The 19,469-nt window shown below is 37.1% G+C and overlaps 1 protein-coding gene across 22 annotated transcripts in view; it reads left to right on the top strand.

Moving 5' to 3' along the window:
- Positions 1-19,469, top strand: part of trol (terribly reduced optic lobes) — a 262,548-nt gene that overhangs the window by 138,311 nt on the left and 104,768 nt on the right. For 3 of the 22 annotated variants that reach the window (XM_067779450.1, XM_067779449.1, XM_067779448.1), the window contains exon 2: positions 3,881-4,361. The exons of the other annotated variants lie outside the window; for them this stretch is intronic. In XM_067779450.1, the coding sequence (XP_067635551.1) occupies positions 4,133-4,361 (229 nt within the window). In that variant the 5' untranslated portion in view covers positions 3,881-4,132. The remainder of the gene's footprint in view (positions 1-3,880; positions 4,362-19,469) is intronic. 22 annotated transcript variants of the gene reach the window in all.

The raw sequence follows: 19,469 nt of genomic DNA, 5'->3' as shown, positions 1-19,469 counted from the left end.
CGGCTACGTAGCTACGCGCCTCATTTACATCCATTTCCGACCCTTTCCAGAGCGGCCTTTTCATCAGCCAATTCATTCACTTCAGTATTGCTGCACCATCGCACCTAGCAGAGGTAGACAATGAGATGTCCTATGAATGCTATCGTGGCGCTCGACATCTCCGCATCATGTCCGACATGCCTGGAAGACACTGCAAGCATTGGAAAGTCGATAAAACTGACCTGCGGGTCTACTTCGAGTAGCTCTACTATAGCCAATAGCCTCTCCTAAGCGGTGGAAGATACTTTGAATTTTAATAGGAACTATTTGTATGTAAAATATATCTGAAGCGTATTTGCTTACACAGCCGCTTCCCTCAGATGGCTTGCACTCCTGGAACGGGCTTTTAGTTTCCCAATTTTACTCATCAGAGACAAAGACGAAACACATTACAAGCAAAACACTCCCACAAGCGCGTCTCGCCTTTGCCACTAATTTCATTTTTTTTTTTTTGTTATTAAATTTGCATCTCAATACAAAAATTCAATTCCTCAACAATGTGCAAGCCAGATTTTCTTTGTCTGTTGTTTGGTGTATTTGGTGTTGTGTTAGTTGTTGTTGCGCCGAATGTAGACGCGATTTTTAACAAAATATTGTCATGTTAATGAGTGTTGAAAATATGTAGCAATAAAAATTTCCTGATGCGCGTTTAAAATGAAAAAATAATCATTATGAAAAAGAAAGCAATTTAGCAAAAAGGGGAAAAAGTGGGGGTGAAAGCAGCTGTGGCATAGCAAAACCAACAACCAGCAGGAGACAAATAAATGACAAGAGAAAACACATTACAGTTGTTAATATGCTTGAAAGGGGCAAAATAGATTTCATCAAGAGCACACACACACATACACATACATGAACACACGTTTATATTACAAATGTAGTACATATATGCAAATCTTTTTGCCCTTTTATTCAATGTGCAACATTGTTTACTCTTTTTTTTTAATTCCACTGTTGCAACCGCAAATGACGCAAAAACAGTTTGTTGCGTTGTTGTAGTTGTATACAAGTAAATGAGCAATTGAATGCAAAAAAGAGCAATGGAACGAAAATGCGAATGCCTGATTAAGAGACTGCGCTGAGTTTCACCATGGGTAATTTTTGACAAAAAAATGCGAAGGCTTGCAAAAAAGCACACTGATTCGAATATATTTCGAATTAACTTTTAGGGACTAGAAAAAATTTAATGGAACTTTCAGTGGGAGGAAAATTTAGTTACTTCAGCACAGTGGTGTTATCCCGATCTTGTTCCCGTTATCCTCATTTCGTTCACGTCTTTTGTTTTCAAAACGACACAGAGTAGAACTAAGCTTAGGGCAGATTAGATTAGGTGCAACTGGAAGTTTGTTTCGAGGACCACATTGAAAAACTGAATCAAGGACCAGAACCGGCCGTGACATAATTTTTTACACGCTTTTATTAGCTTCACTTGTATGTTTGTACGTATGCAACTCTTTAACACCAAATAATGATTTAAAGAAATGTTACGTATACGCACCAGTACCCGGATTTACGGTTGTCACGGATATGTTTGCGTGTAATTCGTTGGATTTTAACAAAAAAACGTGCATATACTTTTTAAAGCCTTTTTTTTCTTTATTCTACCTTCGCATTCACCTTTGCTGTTTCTAATAAACGTTGTCATCCCTCTGGGTAAAATTTTGTCGTATTAAGTTCTTTAATAACTGTGATGAATTGCCGCCTCGGCGCGAGGCCTCTTGGTGGATTCGCGATGCAGCTGCTTCTTATATGTATAACATACTTCGACAGCGTTGCGGTCAAATTTCCTAATTGAGTCACATACCTTGATTTTCAATAAGTCGTCTGCAGATCTGCGAATGTTCAATATGAGTTACCCCCTTACATTCAATATAGATGCCGTAAGAGGGTGCCAGTGGCTTAACAACGGATAGCTCCCTGAAAAACAAACATGAAGAATAAATTAGGCCAAAAAGCACGCCTGAGTGTGTGGCATCAATACTCGGAAAGCTATGTACCACTGACTTACAATTGGTGGTTTTAACTCAGCACTTTCTTTACTCACCAGATGTCTACTTGCCCACGAAGAGACGCGAGTGGCTAGCAAAGCTCCGAAGTACTCAGAACAAAAGTATTTTAGAATTTCGGCTTCATGGCCCCTTCAAATTTAAGTCGACTCCAGCCTTCTTATTGAGGAAGACACTTCTGAGAGTTTCATGCTATCTGTGGTTGATAGCAAGCTGCGGTCGAATTTTCAATAAGTCAATATGCATTGCTGTCAGGTGGACCCATACAACTTAACCTATGTGGGTAACTAGCCACCGCGTACTAACAATCGGTGCCATATATCTTGAACTATTGGTACTGATCAAATGTCTGAATTTGATTTTTTGTGCTTTTCAGCACTTAGGCCGTTATGCGGGTTAGTACTCACGTACACTCAGCAAAAACTTGAATGAAATGGCATTTAAGAAATTTTTTCCTCTTCGCATGGCCAAAATTTCTTCAAAATGAGGAAAAAAAATCCTCACTTTGAAGAATTTTTCCTCATTTTGAAGAAATTTGGCCATGTGAATGAGGAAAAAATTTCTTAAGTGCCATTTCATTCCCATTTTTCTTCAATCGGGATAAATTTTTTTCTGAGTGTATGGCTAGACGCTGTCGATGAACCTTATTCAAGGACCAATAGAGCTCCAATGTAATTGATATATACCAACGTTTTTTACGAGCGCTACTTGAATCCAAAACAGGGTGTGGATTTGCGTAAAGCAATCTAAGATCGTACACTTCTGGACCATTCGTAGCGCATTTTTAGGGTTAGCTTTCCTTTCAATTTTAAGGAAAGTGAAAACATCTCAAGGTTCGGGTCCTGTGTTAGAAATATTAAATCGAAAATAAAAAATTAGGAGTTTCGGTTGACAAATATTGATAAAAGCTGCCACTGCTATTTTTGTGTTAGCTGCTGTATATTATTATCTGAATTTAGGTCGTATGAAGCTTACCTGAATGATGGAGCGAAACCGTCAACAATTTTCAATAATTTTTTTTTGTAAAGAAAACTTTGAAGCCTGACCACTGTGCCTCACTGTTTTGTGGTTTAACGCCCACAAATGTTATAAAAAAATCTCATGAAAATTTAAATCAGTGCAGAGCAGAGCATTTATGTGTTGTAATAGCGTCATGCGCGGAAGGGGGCGAAACAAAGTTATTTTTCAGTTACGTATATGTATGTGTGTTTCATTCACATTATAATCGTATGTATGTATGTATATTTTTTTTTTTAACACGGCATGCCCTTGATTTGACCAACACATTGGCATTACCAAGGAAGCGACACAAAAAAGTGAAAGGTCACATTTGTACCGGAAGTGTTTTATTTGCCACAAAATGTGTATTACTACTTGCTACATGTGGCAACAACTTCCGATGATGGACACATGGCGCGCGAGTCCCAAAATAGGAATGTCCATAGCAAACCCCCGTCGCATCTTATAAATAATTTTCACATTTCGAAACAGTTGCGACACTGTCATTTGGGTTTATATTTTTTGACGGTAACTCCTTCCAAACATTTCCGTTGTTAAATGTTCAAAGTGAAATCAGTAACTAAGCACACGCTGTGAATTTTTATGAGCGTCCGTGCCCGTCTAACGAGCGTAAAAAAACTGCAAAAAACAAAATATGAAAAATAATCAAAATAGAAATACATTAAAGTCATAAAAAAGATTGTCCTTGCGCGCATTCTGCCAGAATAATGAAGCATGCAATGCATTAAAAGCTAAACTTGAGTGCAACCGCGTCAAATTCTACAATTTTTTGTAATTAATTATGAGTTAAAATAAAAAAATTTGCACTGTCACAGATTAGTCAGTGTTGCGTGAGACGCGGGCTCGCGGTGTCATAATCACGCGCTCTTCCCTCAACGGCTGCATCAGCATTAACATTCGCATTTGTTTACATGCCACAAAATTGAAGTGTTGCAAATTTACTACGAACTTAAAGTGCACAAGAGAATTGTGTTGACAACTACTTGACAACTGCTTGATAGACGCACACACGCACATACTTGAACAACAAAATAAAACCCTCGACGTTCGCTTAAACGCGTAATAAAATGGGGTGGCTACACCCCAATAAAGCCAACGACAGGAATAACAACACCAGCATCCCTACCCACAAAAGCAGCAGCACCACCACGCCCTCCACATGGGCGTCTACAAGGTTGCAATCGACGCGGCAGCGACGGCGTTGCTTGCCAGTGCATTTGTTGTTGTTGCCACTGCTATTAGCTACGCTTATGAATGCTTTACCTTCAAGTGATGCGCTCGGTTATTCTCCTTATGGTAAGTAGCTTTTGTGCTTTAACCCTTGTGTGCACCCACACCGCAGCATTTGTTTTTTTGTCTACTATATTTGCATTAATTTTTATAAATTGCACAAACTTTGTCAAAATAAATTGATTCGCGCCCATTAACCTTGCGCGTGAATTTATGCGGCGCCAGCAATATAGGCACTCATACACGCGCACTGGCACAATCACACATACCGTTTTTATGGTTTTGAGTTGTTGGCGCACTCAATTGCGTTTGCTGTGGTTGCATCTCTGCGTTGAAACTACAACAAGTGTTTAATATTATTGCAATGCCTTTTAATTGCCTTAAATTTTTTCAACGCCACTGTAATTGGTGCTAATGTTTTTTTCTAACGTTATTGTAACATAAGTACATGATTGCTGCAATAAATTTCAATCAAGTGCAACTATTTCCAGTGCAGTTGTATCAAGTGACAGTTGGCGTAAATAGCTTACGATCTAAGTTTTTTCTTTTATTTTAAATAAGTTTTTGTTTTTTTTTTTTTTTGTATAAAATGACTCAAGTCCAGATGTAATAGTATTTCAAAATGTATGACTAAAAAATCTATAAAAAATTTAAAGAAGTCAACCGCATAACTTTATAAAGCATGCCATTCGCACCAGTCTCTATCTGCCATTATCATAGCATTCTCGTTTTTCTTTTTTTGGACTCTTTTTTTTAACTCCCTGTCCCCGGCCCACTCAGACTGCCACCCCAACCCCCACTCTCCCTCCAACTTCTACTACCACCACCACTAACAATATCACTACCACTCCCACTCCAGCTCTCACTCCTAGTTCCACATCCACTCCCATCCCCACTGCTATTCCCCTGCCACTCTCACTATAGCCCCTACTCCCACTCTCACTTCCATTCTCGCTATCACTCCTACACCCGCAATTAGTTTTGAAAATTTGAACCAAAAGCTGTTTCACAGATTCCGCTCTTTGAACTCGTTTTTTCAACTCCCTGTCCCCATCCCACTCAGACTCCCACTCATCCTCCAACTCCCACTTCCACTACTACAAAGACAACCACTATCACCACCACTATCACTATCACTCCCACTCCTAGTTCAACTCCCACCCCCGTTATCATTGCAATTCCCACACCTAATCTCACTCCTTACTCCACTGCCACTCTCACTATAGCTCCTACTTCCACTCACTCTCAATTCAATTCTCACTATCACTCCTACTCTCCGCCATTAGTTTTGAAGATTTGAACTAAAAGCTGTTTCACAGATTTCACTCCGGCGATTTAATTGCCGCATGTTCGAATGTGCATTTCTATGCGCTCTAGGCATGCATCAGTCACGTTATAACACTTTTGTGCCTGCACATTAGGGGAACTAAATTTGTAATGGCAGGTTGCCCCCCATAAACTCTGTCTGCAGAGAGTCTTTCGCTGAGAAGACGAGAGAAATGAAACAACAGCCAACGTGTCCTACGTTTTCCAATTCGGTGGAGGAGTATGGACAAGAAGCAGCTTCGTATATCATACGCTTATTTTAATACTCCTTAGACTCTTATACTATTTTCACACAGACGGCTTATTGAATAATAAAGGCAATTTTCTACATTAAGATGCTTATTGAGCTCAATCTTCCCTACAAAAGTCGAATCTATAATTATTTCATTAGTAGCTAATCGAATGCCTAATGAAGTCAAAAGCACAATGCAACTCTGTCTGCAGCATTCCTCTTCCGTTTCCGCTTCTTAGTTTTTGGTGTGTTCAGTGCTTAGAAATGTCATTTGTCAAAGTAAATGTCATTGCCTACATGGCGGAACGATACAAGGTGGCCGCATCGAACAGCTGATTATAACCTTTTTTATTTGATTTGATACATCAACTACCGACGCAGTACGATTTTGACATTTGTCTATCGAATTTACAAGTACATGGCATTTTTTTATGTTTGTAGGTATGTCACCATGCTGCCACCTTGTGTCGTTCCGCCATGATTGTCTGTCATATAGCATTGTCATTTTATTCGCTTGACATTTCATCCTTCATACTAATCGAGCAGTTACTTCTGTGTGAAAGCAAAAAATTTACGATTTCATTAGAAGGTGAAATGAGATCATTAAGTATCTGTGTGAAAACAGTATTAATATTTGTATGAGGTGTTAGTTTAGTTCGCCATGCTTGCCCTCGTACCATTGGGCTACATTCCAAATAGACGTGAAGGTCCGGCGCCCTTTCCTCGATTCTGCCCACCGTTTGGTTATCCGGTTCCATTGTCATGGCGATTTCTCTTTTTTTCCCACCGTCCGCTTCCTTAAAGTTCGTTTTTTTCAAAATTTACTCCGAGATATTTCAAACAAGACCTAGAATTTATTTGAGTTCGCTTTGAGGTCACCAAATCCAATGCTGTCTTATTGCTAGCCATCTCCAGCCCCATGTTCGCCAGCCCTTCGTTTATTCTTCCTACGGAGTTATTACATAATGCTTGGAGCAAGTCCAGTTTCTTGGACACTACTGTGACGACAATATTATCTGCGGAGCCGCATGTTTGTGTTCCTCCGGGAAGATCGATTCGTACCACACCATCATACATCGCGTTCCATAGTGTTGGCCCTAGAAGAGTTCCCTGAAGGATGCTGCAGGTCATGTTGAGCTTTTTTGGTTCCTCATCCGTAACGCTTAAATAAAAATAAATGTAAGGCGCGACAACCTCCAAAGAGATCTAAGCCGAGCTTCTCTTCAAATTTGCGTCGTGCTCCTCTTGATTTTCCCTACAAATTGGCCGGACGGGAGCTACATGTTTTTGCCGACCCCGAACGGCATCTGCAAGACAGATGAGTTTTCACTGAGAGCTTTTCATGGCAGAAATAAAAAATATAAAAATTTTCTTCTAATTGAGAAACCTCAGACTAATGGTATCATAATACGACATTCTTCTTTTTTTTACAACCCATTAGAAATTAAAACAGTGGCTGCATTTTTTTTTTTAATTTTAATTTGTTTTTTTACTTATTTTATTTAATTTTTCTTCATTTGCCGTTCGATTTCATTTATTAGCAATTGCCAATATTTTCATTTATAATTATAAAACGCGCAACTGTTGCATGCGTGGCACGTACGGCAATAAAAACAGACAATAACATAAACTAATGTGTAAATAACAACAACAACCTTTACTTTTAATGATTATTAATTACTTTGGTTGACTTTTACACTTGTTGCACGTACGCACTACAGTTATATACATAAATAGTATATGTGTATGAAAATACTTTCATATGTATATAGCACATGCAACAATTTGTACTTGCAACATTTCACCAATGCAATCTCTATATATAAAAATCAAATTCTGTGTGCGCGTGTGTGTGTTCCCTAGGGAAACGCATTTCCCAAACTTCAATCATCAACAAATTTTGGCTATAGGTTCCTTCGATCAAGACGAATTAAGAATTTTAAATTAAAATTTTTTTTTTCAATTTCACGTGCGCTACTGGGTGGTGCGACAAATGTTGTATGTCAGCAAAAGTTACTCATACGCCATGTACGTAGTTAAGTGCAGAACTTTTGTTTGGTCATAGCATTGAATTCACAAAAAGTTAAAGCGATTGCATTGAGTGATTTAAAAGTTTTTATTAAATTTAAGCATTCCATTGTAAAAATAGCTGTCTATATGAGATGATAGACAAAAATTGTGCAGCTAAAATATTTTGATTAAGTTAAGAGATTTTGACTATGAATTTTGTGTGACAAAATAAAATTTAAAAAACAAAGGAAACAATGATAAATTAGAGGAATGTGGGATCTAAGAAAAAAGAAGGAGAGAGGTGGAGGGTGTAAAAAAAGAAGAGGGAGAGGTAAGAATGAGAATAATTGGGAGATACATTTTGAAGAAGATCAATAAAATCTTTTATACTGATTGCTTGACTTTGGTTAACGGGAAGGAATGCGTTAAAATACACCTTCTTATCTAGATTAGTATCTGCCCAACCCGAGCAACGCCGGTTAACCTGCTAGTTCAATATAAAATACCAAAAAAATTCATCTTATGATTTCATAAATAGTGCAAATTAGCCGTTCAAAAATTTAGTTTTACATTTATTTAAGTTTCTTAATTTTTTTCTAAAAAGGCTTATATTAGTTGCACTTGTATATATGTTTGTATGTATGAAACTATTTTTTTTGCACCAAATAATAAACAAAAAATGTTACGTATACGCACAGGTACCCGTCTTTTCGAGTAGTTGTAATGTAATTACATTTGATTAGAAAGTATTTCACTTAAAAAAGTTATTAATTCACTGGCCATCGACATTTCAAATATGCCAGTAATGCACTGCATTCATTTTCAGTCAAATCGCATTACTTTGCTTTATTTTAGCGGAATTCGATAACGAAAAACACATACTTGACGCATAGTTCATTTGACTCACTAGCGGCAACGTAATATATTTTCTCTCGTTTTTTGTTTTTTTTTGTATTTTATGTTATTCAAGTCGTTGATAAAAAATTGTCTCATCTGCTAATGACAACGCGTTCATTGCTAACTATCGTAACGCTTCATTTCATTTGCCGCTGTTTCGAACTTATTAACCGCAAATAACCGTTCGATTGTGGTGAATGCCACAAACAGCGGCAGCATTGAAAAAAAAAAACGCATTGTCTGCTAATAAATCAGAGCAGCAGTCAACAGCCAACAGTCAGAGCGTTGTTAGCAACAGTTACAATGCGCAATCGACGAATATCATTTAATTGTTGCAGCTCTCTTTTGTTGCTTTTGTGCGGGTTCATTGCGTTGTGGCGTGGCTTTCTTTGCAATTGTTTATGAATATGCGCAATCGAAGTGCCACAGAATGACGCAGCAATTGAATTTTTCAAGCAATTGATATAATATCAGTTTGCGGCAACTGCAAGCAACGCAAGCAAGCAATAAATGACAAACAACAAATTTGAAGAAAATCGATATGAAAAAAAAAAAAACAATTAAAGAAAGTTTATTGCAATTGAGTGGTTTTTGTAGTGTCAATATTTGTTAATAAATGAAATTTGACTGCCAAAACAAAAAAAAAAACAAAAAGAAACAAACAATTTGGGCTGACCACTGCGTGTAAAAAAAAGACTGTGCTTATTCTATTGTTCCTTGCGCTTGTCGCGCATGCGCAAACGATGACTCTGTGTATGTGCGTGATGCGTTTTGCTTTTTATTTTCGCTATTTTCGTTGCTTACGTTTGTATTGTTGTTTTTAATTTCTTTTGTTCTTTTTTTATTTGTTTCTTGCACTTAAGTGCTTCTTTGTTTTGTGCGTCACATTTGTTTGCCATTAACAACATACGATCTTATGTTATTATTTACTAAATTTGCTTTTGTTGTTGTTCTGATCTTGAAGTGAAAATTAAGATGCAAGTGTGAATTAATTGGAGCGCTCATAATCACAAAACTCGCCAGTCTATGCAATTCATACACTACAACTGCACTCAGCTAACGCACACACACAAACTTTTGTCTTTAAATGTATAAATGTTTGTATGTATGTCACTTCAAGTGGGCATTGTGCCACTTTACAAAAGCGAAAATTAGCCTCATTTCTTAGCTTTTTAAGTTATTTATTTTTGTTGTTGTTTCTATAAATCATTTATTTGTATATTTATCTTAAGTTTTTGCTTACAACTCTTAATGAAAATTTGCGTAACAAACATCAAAGTACAGGAAAATAAAACTCGTCACTAAATTTCAAGAGCTCAGGCTACACCCCACGAAATAATTTTTAGGGGTTTTTAGAAAATACAACAGATAACAGTGCGATAACTCGTCTATAAAAAATCGATAACTCGTCAATAACAAATCGCCAAGTTTTCGAGTACACGTAGATATATTTTCGATAGCAAATCTATTAATTTTCAATAGCATATCGATAATTTCAGATTACAAAACGTTTGTTGTCGATAACAGATTTATAAAACTTCGATAACGAGTCGATAACTCGTCTGTATCTATTCGTTAACACGATGACAACAACCCAATAACAAATACATAGCAAACCGATAACTCGTCGAAAGAAAATTAATTACACGCCTATAACTTGTCGACAACGAACCGATAACCCATTGATTAAATGGTTGTTATCGTTAACGGTTACGCCTACACTTACATTCTGGGCTCCTATCTATACAGGATACCATTCTTACATATTACACCTACACTAGGTTGGGCCTAAAATAAAAAAGTTGCAAAAGTTGAGTGGATCTCGGTCATTTTTTTCTTCGCAAATGCGGTCAAAATCGTTTTTTTTTTTTTTTTTGTTGCAACTTGGTAATTTGACATCCGATTTTCAAATTTGATATGTTTGCCTTCAGAAGCCTTTTTAATTCTTTTTGATCTACTTTAGAGTTGTGCAGTCCTTTTCACATATTGATTTTTTTTTTTTTTTTTTCAAAATAAGATTTTTTATTTCATATGAGGACCAACCAAATCTAACCTACACTTACCCTACATTTATACTCCAAAAAGATGGAAGAGAAGAAGAGGTGGAAATCGAAGATAGGAATTAGTATCCTAATTTGACAATGATGTGAATTATGATGACAAATGATAAACTGATGATGGTGGGGTTAATGGAAAAGAGAATACGAAAGCGAAGACAAAGACGTGAAGAATTTTGGGGACGATCATATTGTCGAAAATGAGAAACTTACTTTAAAACGTTTAGAGTTATAGTTACGTGTTCAGTTACGCTGGTGGTCAAGTCTATGGCTACTATTAATGCTACGTTTACAACGCTTTACGAAATGGTAACTCTTACTGCTAGGTCTACTTATACTGTTACGCCTACGTTAAAAGTTATGGTTACGAACTCAGCTCTGCTTTGTTGTGAGACCTGCTAGGATTATAGTTATGGGTACGGTTGCGGTCATGATTATTGTTATTGGGTGCTTATGGCGACAGCCACCCCGACTGTTACTAGGACTTTGGCTACGCAATATCGAACCAACCTTATGTATACATCAAGCTTCATTACTTCTTCTCCGTCAAATCAATCTGTTTTTAAAGAAAGAGAGAACAATGCACAAAAAATGGCTATCTCATTAATTTATTCTCATTATTTTTGCTTTTCTGAAGTACAAACTCCGCTTATTTTAGTTCGTTTATTGTTATTCGCATCTCCTTTATCTCATTTTGTACTTTTTCCTCATTCGCTTTTCCTCGCTGTTTCCAAGTATTTAACAATGACATCCTTGACTTCGTTAAGTTCCGCGTAAACTGATACATCATAACATTAACATCAACATTTTCTCTGTATATATCTGAATCTTAAGTAAATAATTTGCGTTTCGACTAAAAAAAATATATTATATATACTCGAAGCATAGTACATATGTAGCTAATACGTCTGTATGTGTTAAGATGAATGAAAATGCAATGTGGTGGCAGAAATGAAAAAGCTCCGAACAATAGGAGAAACCCTCACTAACTCGCTCGCTGCGATAAACAAAGCTTTCGTAGCATTGCGAGTCTTTTCCTCCTTTCCCAACCTTCTATCAACATTTAAACCTTTTGATATGTGAGGCAATACAAACGTTTAGGTGTGGGTGGTGCTTACCTTCATCTTATGTGCATAGTTTCAAGATCACTTAGTCAAGTTGCAGATTTTGCTTAGATCCGTAGCTTCCCTCCATGCTGTTTGTTGCATAGCAACTTCATTAACATATACAATTAAAAAAGCTTTGGTTCCCAATTCCCATAAAGTTTAATGAATAAACAAATAATTTTATTTGGATAGTCAAAGCTGTAATTCTAACCGTATCAGTAACAAAACGGCAACCGTAATCTTTATCGTGACCATAACCAAATCCGCAACTTTAGCCACAACCCTAACCATAACGTTAAACGCAGCTGGATCTTAAACTGCTACAGGCAGAGATATTTGCACAGTAGCCGTTACTTTAGCCATTACAGTACCTCTCATTATAGTTATGGATAGGTATACAACTGTATACTTTGCTACATAAGAATAAACTATAGAAACCGAAGCCGCAAATGTAACCGTAAATGTGACTGTTACGATGAAGTGACTTAGGTTAGGTTAGGTTAGGTTAGAGTAGCCACCGGTGCGAGCACCAGTGCACTTAGGCCCAAAAAGGTCCCATTGTGATACCACGTGGATTTCTCCCCTACTCAAACCAACAGATCGATACAGCAAATGTCAGGAATTTCTTAGGTGCCAACTTAAGTTGTCTGACTTAATAGTACCTTTCTTAATTTTTGGTTTTACTTGTCCTTGCTTTCGTCTTCATCTCTGCATCTATAAATACCACCACCATCATTGCCATCTTTATCATCACTATAACCATCAAAACTGTCCGGTGCAAACTTCACTTTTCGACTATCTTTTCTTTACCTTCTCCGTGCCTTTTCTCTTCCTATGTCTATATATTTTTAATACCCTGACTTGGTGGTTCTAATTTGGCTTATATCCACTCCCTGATTCCTTTATTTGGTATATAACTACGCCGATATTAACTCAATGAGGCATTTACCCGCAAATCTACCACAATATCAGCTCATGTGTTTATTTGTCATTGAAGCCATATACTCATACTTTTTGGCAGTCCAACGACCTGCTTATAAAACTCCTGCTCTCCCTTCAGTGTGTGAACTCTACCTTCACACTGACGAGATTTTCTTTAGTTATGATGTATATTGGAACGATTTTCCGTCATACCTTGTCAAATTTGGTTTTGAGACAAACCGGTTTCGGCGTTGTGCCATCATCAGTGTCGATTTTCGTTCTGATCTGTTGTTGTCGTTTGTCTTGTATTTATAGTTCGTAGGTATATGAGCAGGTATTGTCAAATTGATGCTTGTATATATTTAGTTATGTGTATGTGCTGTGTGTTCATTCAGAACCGAGGGTGGTTTACTAATCTATTTGTGTGGCTGACTGGGGTAGGTAGAAATCTGTGATTTTAGTCGTTTGACCTTCTTTGTCGGTTTTTTGTTTTGGTGTGTTAATTGTTTTGTGTTTATTTGTTGGTGTGTGTTTGTCTGTTGTACCTGTGTGATTAAGTTGTTTCCTGTAAACAAGTTTAAAAGGCTCGAATATTGTGTCAGAAATTGTGTTTATCTGTTCGTTTATTATTCTACTGTCGAATGTTTTGTGTTTGTAGATTTCCATGTTTTCGAGTACGTTGAGACGTCGGCCCTTTTCTTGTATGTGAAGAACCCTAACTGTTTTATTGATGTTTGCTGGGGAACATTCATTCTCGACCATGTGATTCGCAAAAGTTAGACTCGGGTATAATGTTTGGATTCCGTATTTTTTTGTTGTAATCTCTAATATGTTCTCTGACCTCGTTCTTATTTGCCGTCCTGTTTGTCCTATGTAACTATGCTGGCATCCGCAGGTAAGCTTGTATACGCCGTGGCTGCTAAACGGATCCTCTGAGTTAATGTTAGTTCTTAATTTCGCCCTAGATTGTTCGATGTTTTGAATGCTGTGTTAATGTTCTATTTTTTAAAGAAGTTTGCCAATTTATATGTTGCTTTTCCAGTATATGTCATAGTCGTCCAGCTATTATTTTCCTTTTCATTATTTCTTTTTGGTTCTCCATTTGTCCTTCTGAGCTGATGTACTAGTGCTTTTTTATATCCGTTGTTTGTAGCGATATTATATATGACCTCAATTTCTGTCTTATATGCCTCTTGTGTAAGAGGTGTTCTTTCAAGTCTATGTACCAAGTGCCTTAATGCTGCATTTTTATGCTGTTGAGGGTGATTTGAGGTATTGTGTATTATTGTGTCGGTGGCCGTTGACTTTCTATATATGTCATAGTTAAATCTTTTGGCTTCTTTATTAATATTTATCGTGAGGTCTAGATAGTTGATTCCTCCGTCTTTTTTGGTTTCCATTGTAAATTTTATATTTCCGTGCTGCTTGGTGAGGTACTCCAGTACAAGCTCTTCGTTATTAGTAGTTAAAACGCATATTATGTCATCCACGTATCTAGCATAAAATGACACGCCTAATTTGGACTTCAGCTCCTGTATGTACTTTTCTTCCAGATTTTGCATGAACACTTCCATAAGAATTGCTGATGTGGGGCTTCCCATTCCAAGACCGTTTGTTTGTCTATATATTTTATTGTTGAATTGAAAATAGTTTTGACGTAAAGATGTTCTTAGCGTATTTGTGATTTGCATAATTTTCACTTTGTTTTTTGTGTTATGAACTATTGTTGAGCTAACTATGTCCAAAGTCTCCGATAGTGGTATAGATGGTTATAAATCTTTTATGTCAAAAGATACCAATTTGCTGTTTCTTGTTAGCTCTACCGTCTCGAGTCTCTCTATTAGTTCTGTTGTGTTAGCTATTGCATAGTTATCTGTAAGCACATTCATATGGAAATAAAATTGTGGTCGGTCCAGCTAGTCAAATCTTTCTGCGAAGTAAACCAATTTGTTTGTTGTCAAAATCAGATCACCAGCAAAGATCACGGCTGCTACTGCTTGCATTTCCTCAATTACATATATCACTCGTTGGAGTTCATCATATTTGTTGTCAACGCTTCTGCCAGCACAGAAGTTCCCGTCAACGGAAAAATATAAAAATAAAAGCGCAAAGAAAATGCAAACCCCTGCAGAGAATACTCCTTCGAGACATTTGTATCTGGTCGTTAAGATCGAAGAGTACGTAATTTTATTTTTGATTTTTTTGCTGTTGTATTTGAAACTGTTTTATCTATCATAACTACATCGCTGATGCCATCAGGAGTACTCGTCTAGTAGCTCAGTAGGTACGCAACGACGACATTGTTTTTTATACGAACATCGAATATCCTAAAGTACTCAGCCAATATGCTTCCAAATCGAGGTTGTTCTAGCTCAGTCAGCTCAGTTCCACTAAAGTTAAGGGTCGAAGTATTTTTGCTGTGCCAGAAATAATGTTGTTGTTTTCATTTTATTGAAGCTGCTGTACTTTGGCTCATTGACTTATACTCGTTGAGCGCCCCTGCAATTTGCTTCGGCCTATCTGCATAAGCAGCTGTGCTAAAGAGAAACTACAAACATAAAAGACAATGCATATCTTAGAACAAAGAAAGATGAAAATCGTGGAAAGAAACAGAATTTATAGCAATAAAAATTTGTTTAAAAAGCACAAAAAGATAATGAGCATTTACTTGATATCATCACAATGAGAGTGCTTGCAAATACATACTTGCAACAACAGCAATAGCGCAGCGCATCAGTGTTCACCGTTGTCTCACTGGCGGCAGCCACTTTGTCTAGGAAATGCCATTGGCTGCTGTTCGAGGTGAAACTTTCTAGCTGCAGCGCACAGTTAACCCTAAGATGCTTATCGCTTCAAATGCTACTACTCTGCTTGACTTTGCTTGGCTTCGCTCTGCACCTCACTTTATGCTCTTTTTCTTACAAAAAGGAGTTGCATTGTAAAATCTTATCTTTTACATTTCGTACGTTTGTCTGCGCTTTATTAGCATTTTCTTATTTGTTTTGCTAACCTCATTATTATTGTGCTTTGTTTTATTTTACGGTTTTGTAGTAGCGCGCAAAACTCTTTTGTGGGTCACGCTTGCCTGCGCGTTAAGCTTCCTGTATGTATCACATTTTCTGTCCTCTCTTCCAAAACTCTTTCTATTCAATGCCATATTCTTTAGAAACAAATATGTTGACGTTTCTATTACTTTTGCTCATCGAGGCTCCCGCATTCAAGATTTGTTGCATTTACTTTGTTTGCTTGTGACGCACTCGCTTTGCTTTCAGCCACGCCTGCGCAGTTTGTAGTAAATCTAGCGCATGTGCTGCAGCTCTAAGTCGGTCTTGCTAACTGAAATATATATACATACTATACATTTTTTTAATTATAATGGTATGTCGCTTGATTGACAGCTGCTTTGTTTTGTTTGAAATCGAGATGCTCTGTACTATACTTTTACCCTTTTTCTCAAATACGAATTTTAATATTTAGCTTCATTATTAGCTTGGCTAGAATAATATAGCTTTGTTGTATGTTGAAAACTCTTCGGCCTGGCTGCGTCTATTGTTTTTGTTTAATATGTCAACAATGCCAAGTTAGGTATTACTGGGTCTTAACTACTTTCAGGAAGGAAATCTTAGAGACTTTAGCTATGAATAAATTTTTTTTTTTTAGCATCCAATATATTTTGCCAACTAAATACATAGAATACATCTAACAAATTTGTGGTTTTTTAAAATGAATTCATAATTAATTAAACTTAATAAACTTGATGGGCATGGATGGATTGCTCTAGTAGTGCATCCATTTTTTTTTTTTTAAGAATTCATCAGTGTTGAAGATCTGTGATTTACTTTATTTTCAGTAATAAATTAAAAACGAAAAATGTATGTATGAAAATAGCGCTAGCACTCTCCGGTAGAGTTAATAATAGGCAGGTTTTGTCTGAACAATAATTACAGTGTCGGTCAAATTATTGCATATCACACTTCTTTTAGATTTGGTACTTACGTAGTGCATCAGTAAGTTTCACTTGAATTATATCCGACGCTCAGTCCTGCAAAACTGCGATTCGCCCGATAAAGCAAATATATACCAAAAAATAAGCTGATTACATTGAACCTTTCTGAATCGCAATACGATGTAGGAGCTTCAAATTAATATCAAGTTTTTAAAGTTTAACCCATACACATGACAATTCGATCACGCAGGACTTTGCGTTAGTTCCGCTTTTACACCACACACCACCAGGACGAAAATCCCAAGTCCTGGTGAAATTAATTCATACTGTGAAAAGTTGAACAATCTGGCTGTGGAGCCATCACAAGGGCGATTTGATTATTCGCCTCAGAGGCTTCAAAAGCAATGTTCCAGAGATCGATGTCTTCATTAGGGAAAGAGCATTTTAAGGTAAAAAGCTCTCATATAGATTCGACATATCAGTTTCCACGAGCTGATCTAGAATGCCTTGCGTAGTGAAGGAGGAAACCTTTAAAAACTTCCGGCAACAGCCATATCTATAAGCCGTCCGGAGCAGCGAATATGTTTCAATTCGCGATTTTCGCTATCAAGTAGGCTGTTAATACAAATATTACCGACAACAGAGTAGCTATCCTCAGTGACGATGACATCAAGTATATTTGGTCTAGGGAGTGAGCCATTAACCTGGCAAGTGTATATAATGTTCCACTAGTGCATGCAGACCAGTCGCTGGAGCGAGGAGGGTCCTTGTACTCCAGGGAGCTACAGCACTCACTTATCGATACCAACAATGGGAGGGAGAGTTTTCAGGTGCTGTATATAAAGGATATATTTAGATTAGTTGTGGTATTCAGCGGACACTGCACAATTGGGACCTATGCGGCAAGGATAGAATTGGAACACAAAATCTCATGTCACAGCTGGAATCTTCTAAAGGCCGGGGGAACAATAAAGCACTTACTGTACCGGATGTTTCTTTGAAATTTATCATTCAGTAGGTTCTTAGAATTACAGGGTATTAGGCCTGAGGAGCTTCTAAAATATTAAAACTCAACGGTATTAATATAATGGTATGAGATTTCCTCGGGTCTGTTGAACATTCTCCCTTCATCTTACAATACCTTTTATTGGATCACTCAGGAGCTGTGGTATAAAAATGCCAAATTAGCGCTGATTGAAGTAACGCTACTCCAAACAACCAACTGACTAACCAGCTAATCTCTATGAGTAATGGACTTCCAGTTTCTTAAGAAAGCTTAAGCACCAAAATCAAATCTCTCACACCCACATATATTTCCGAAAACCGTGACTTTAAAGTCACGCAGCTGCAAAGGCTCATGGCGGGTGATATATATAGGAACGTTAACAAAAATTAACAGAACAGTCGTTTTCTGTTTATCGACGATCATATTCCAGGGTCATTTCCGCAGTTAATCTCTTAAATGACGGTTCTCAGTGGTTTTCTGAAAAACAGACAAGCCACCTTTTAACGATTTTTTGTTATTTTGTCGGCCTATTGATTTGTAAGAAAACGGGTTCGATCGATCGAGGCCCAACAATATTTTTTGTATCATTATTACTGTTTTGACGAATTTCTTCCTAATTGAAATTCTATTCTAATTTGAAAATTTTTTCAATTAAGAAAAAAATCATTACGATGATAATGATACAAAAATTATTATCAGGCCTTAAGCTCGATTCGAACCCGCGATCTTAAGCCACCTTTTATTGAGAAAAAAAACCAAATCTGAGCAAAAGCTCGCTTTTTATGCACTAACCCCACTGAATTCAGCTTTTATGCATCATGTAGATATACTCACGGAAATAGCCGTGTCCGGTCAGAAACTGGAATAAGGAGAGATTAGTCTAAATGTGTGGACTTTTTTATACGACTCAAATTTATGGATTAGCGTCCCGACTCTCCTTCCTGCACAACTGACTGCAGCCCACGTTTTACTCCTAATCTGAGAGAAGGTGTAGCTCGGTAGTCGGTATAGCTCTTACTAGGGCTCTCAAGAGGTCCTTGCCGTAATTTTGAATGCATTTCCATCAATATAATGCTCTTTGCCTCTCGGTTTTCAGTAAGAGAAAGCAGAAGCGACAGAAAGACCACCCTAGTTTTATTGTTATCGTTATCAATATTATTATTGTTATTGAGTATTGTTGTACACTATCAAATATGAACCCCATTAACCAAATATATTTTCTTCTTTTAATTTCAGGTGAGTGATAAATCCTTGATTACGTAACCAGGGTAGTCGTAAGTAAATTTTTGCAAGTTTTAAATATAAACAAACTTACTACGTACATACAAACATTTATGTATGTCTATTTAGGTAAAATTTCTAAAATCGGCAGAGTATAATTTTGGGAAGCTGCCTGTCAAGTCATTATTAGTAATTTGACACTTCAATTAATGGATATGTCAAATGTCGGCGTCTCACTCATTGAATTTCGAGACTGATTTGCCGGCGCACGTTCAGCTCGAGTATAATCATAGCTTGTGGCACATGTTGCACACACTAACGCATACATGCCACACGCATATATTGGCGCGTTTTTTGAGACTTCGATTTTATTTTTCTTTTTTCTGCATAGCCGCGCGATTATCACTTCTTTCTTCCAGTTTGCGTATTATCTTTAGAGATGGCTCATTCAC

Source organism: Eurosta solidaginis, chromosome 4 (genome assembly GCF_040869045.1).
Source record: "Eurosta solidaginis isolate ZX-2024a chromosome 4, ASM4086904v1, whole genome shotgun sequence".
NCBI classification, from domain to species: Eukaryota; Metazoa; Arthropoda; class Insecta; order Diptera; family Tephritidae; genus Eurosta; species Eurosta solidaginis.
Note: the sequence above shows the minus strand (reverse complement) of the source record. Positions and strands in the feature narration are given on the sequence as shown.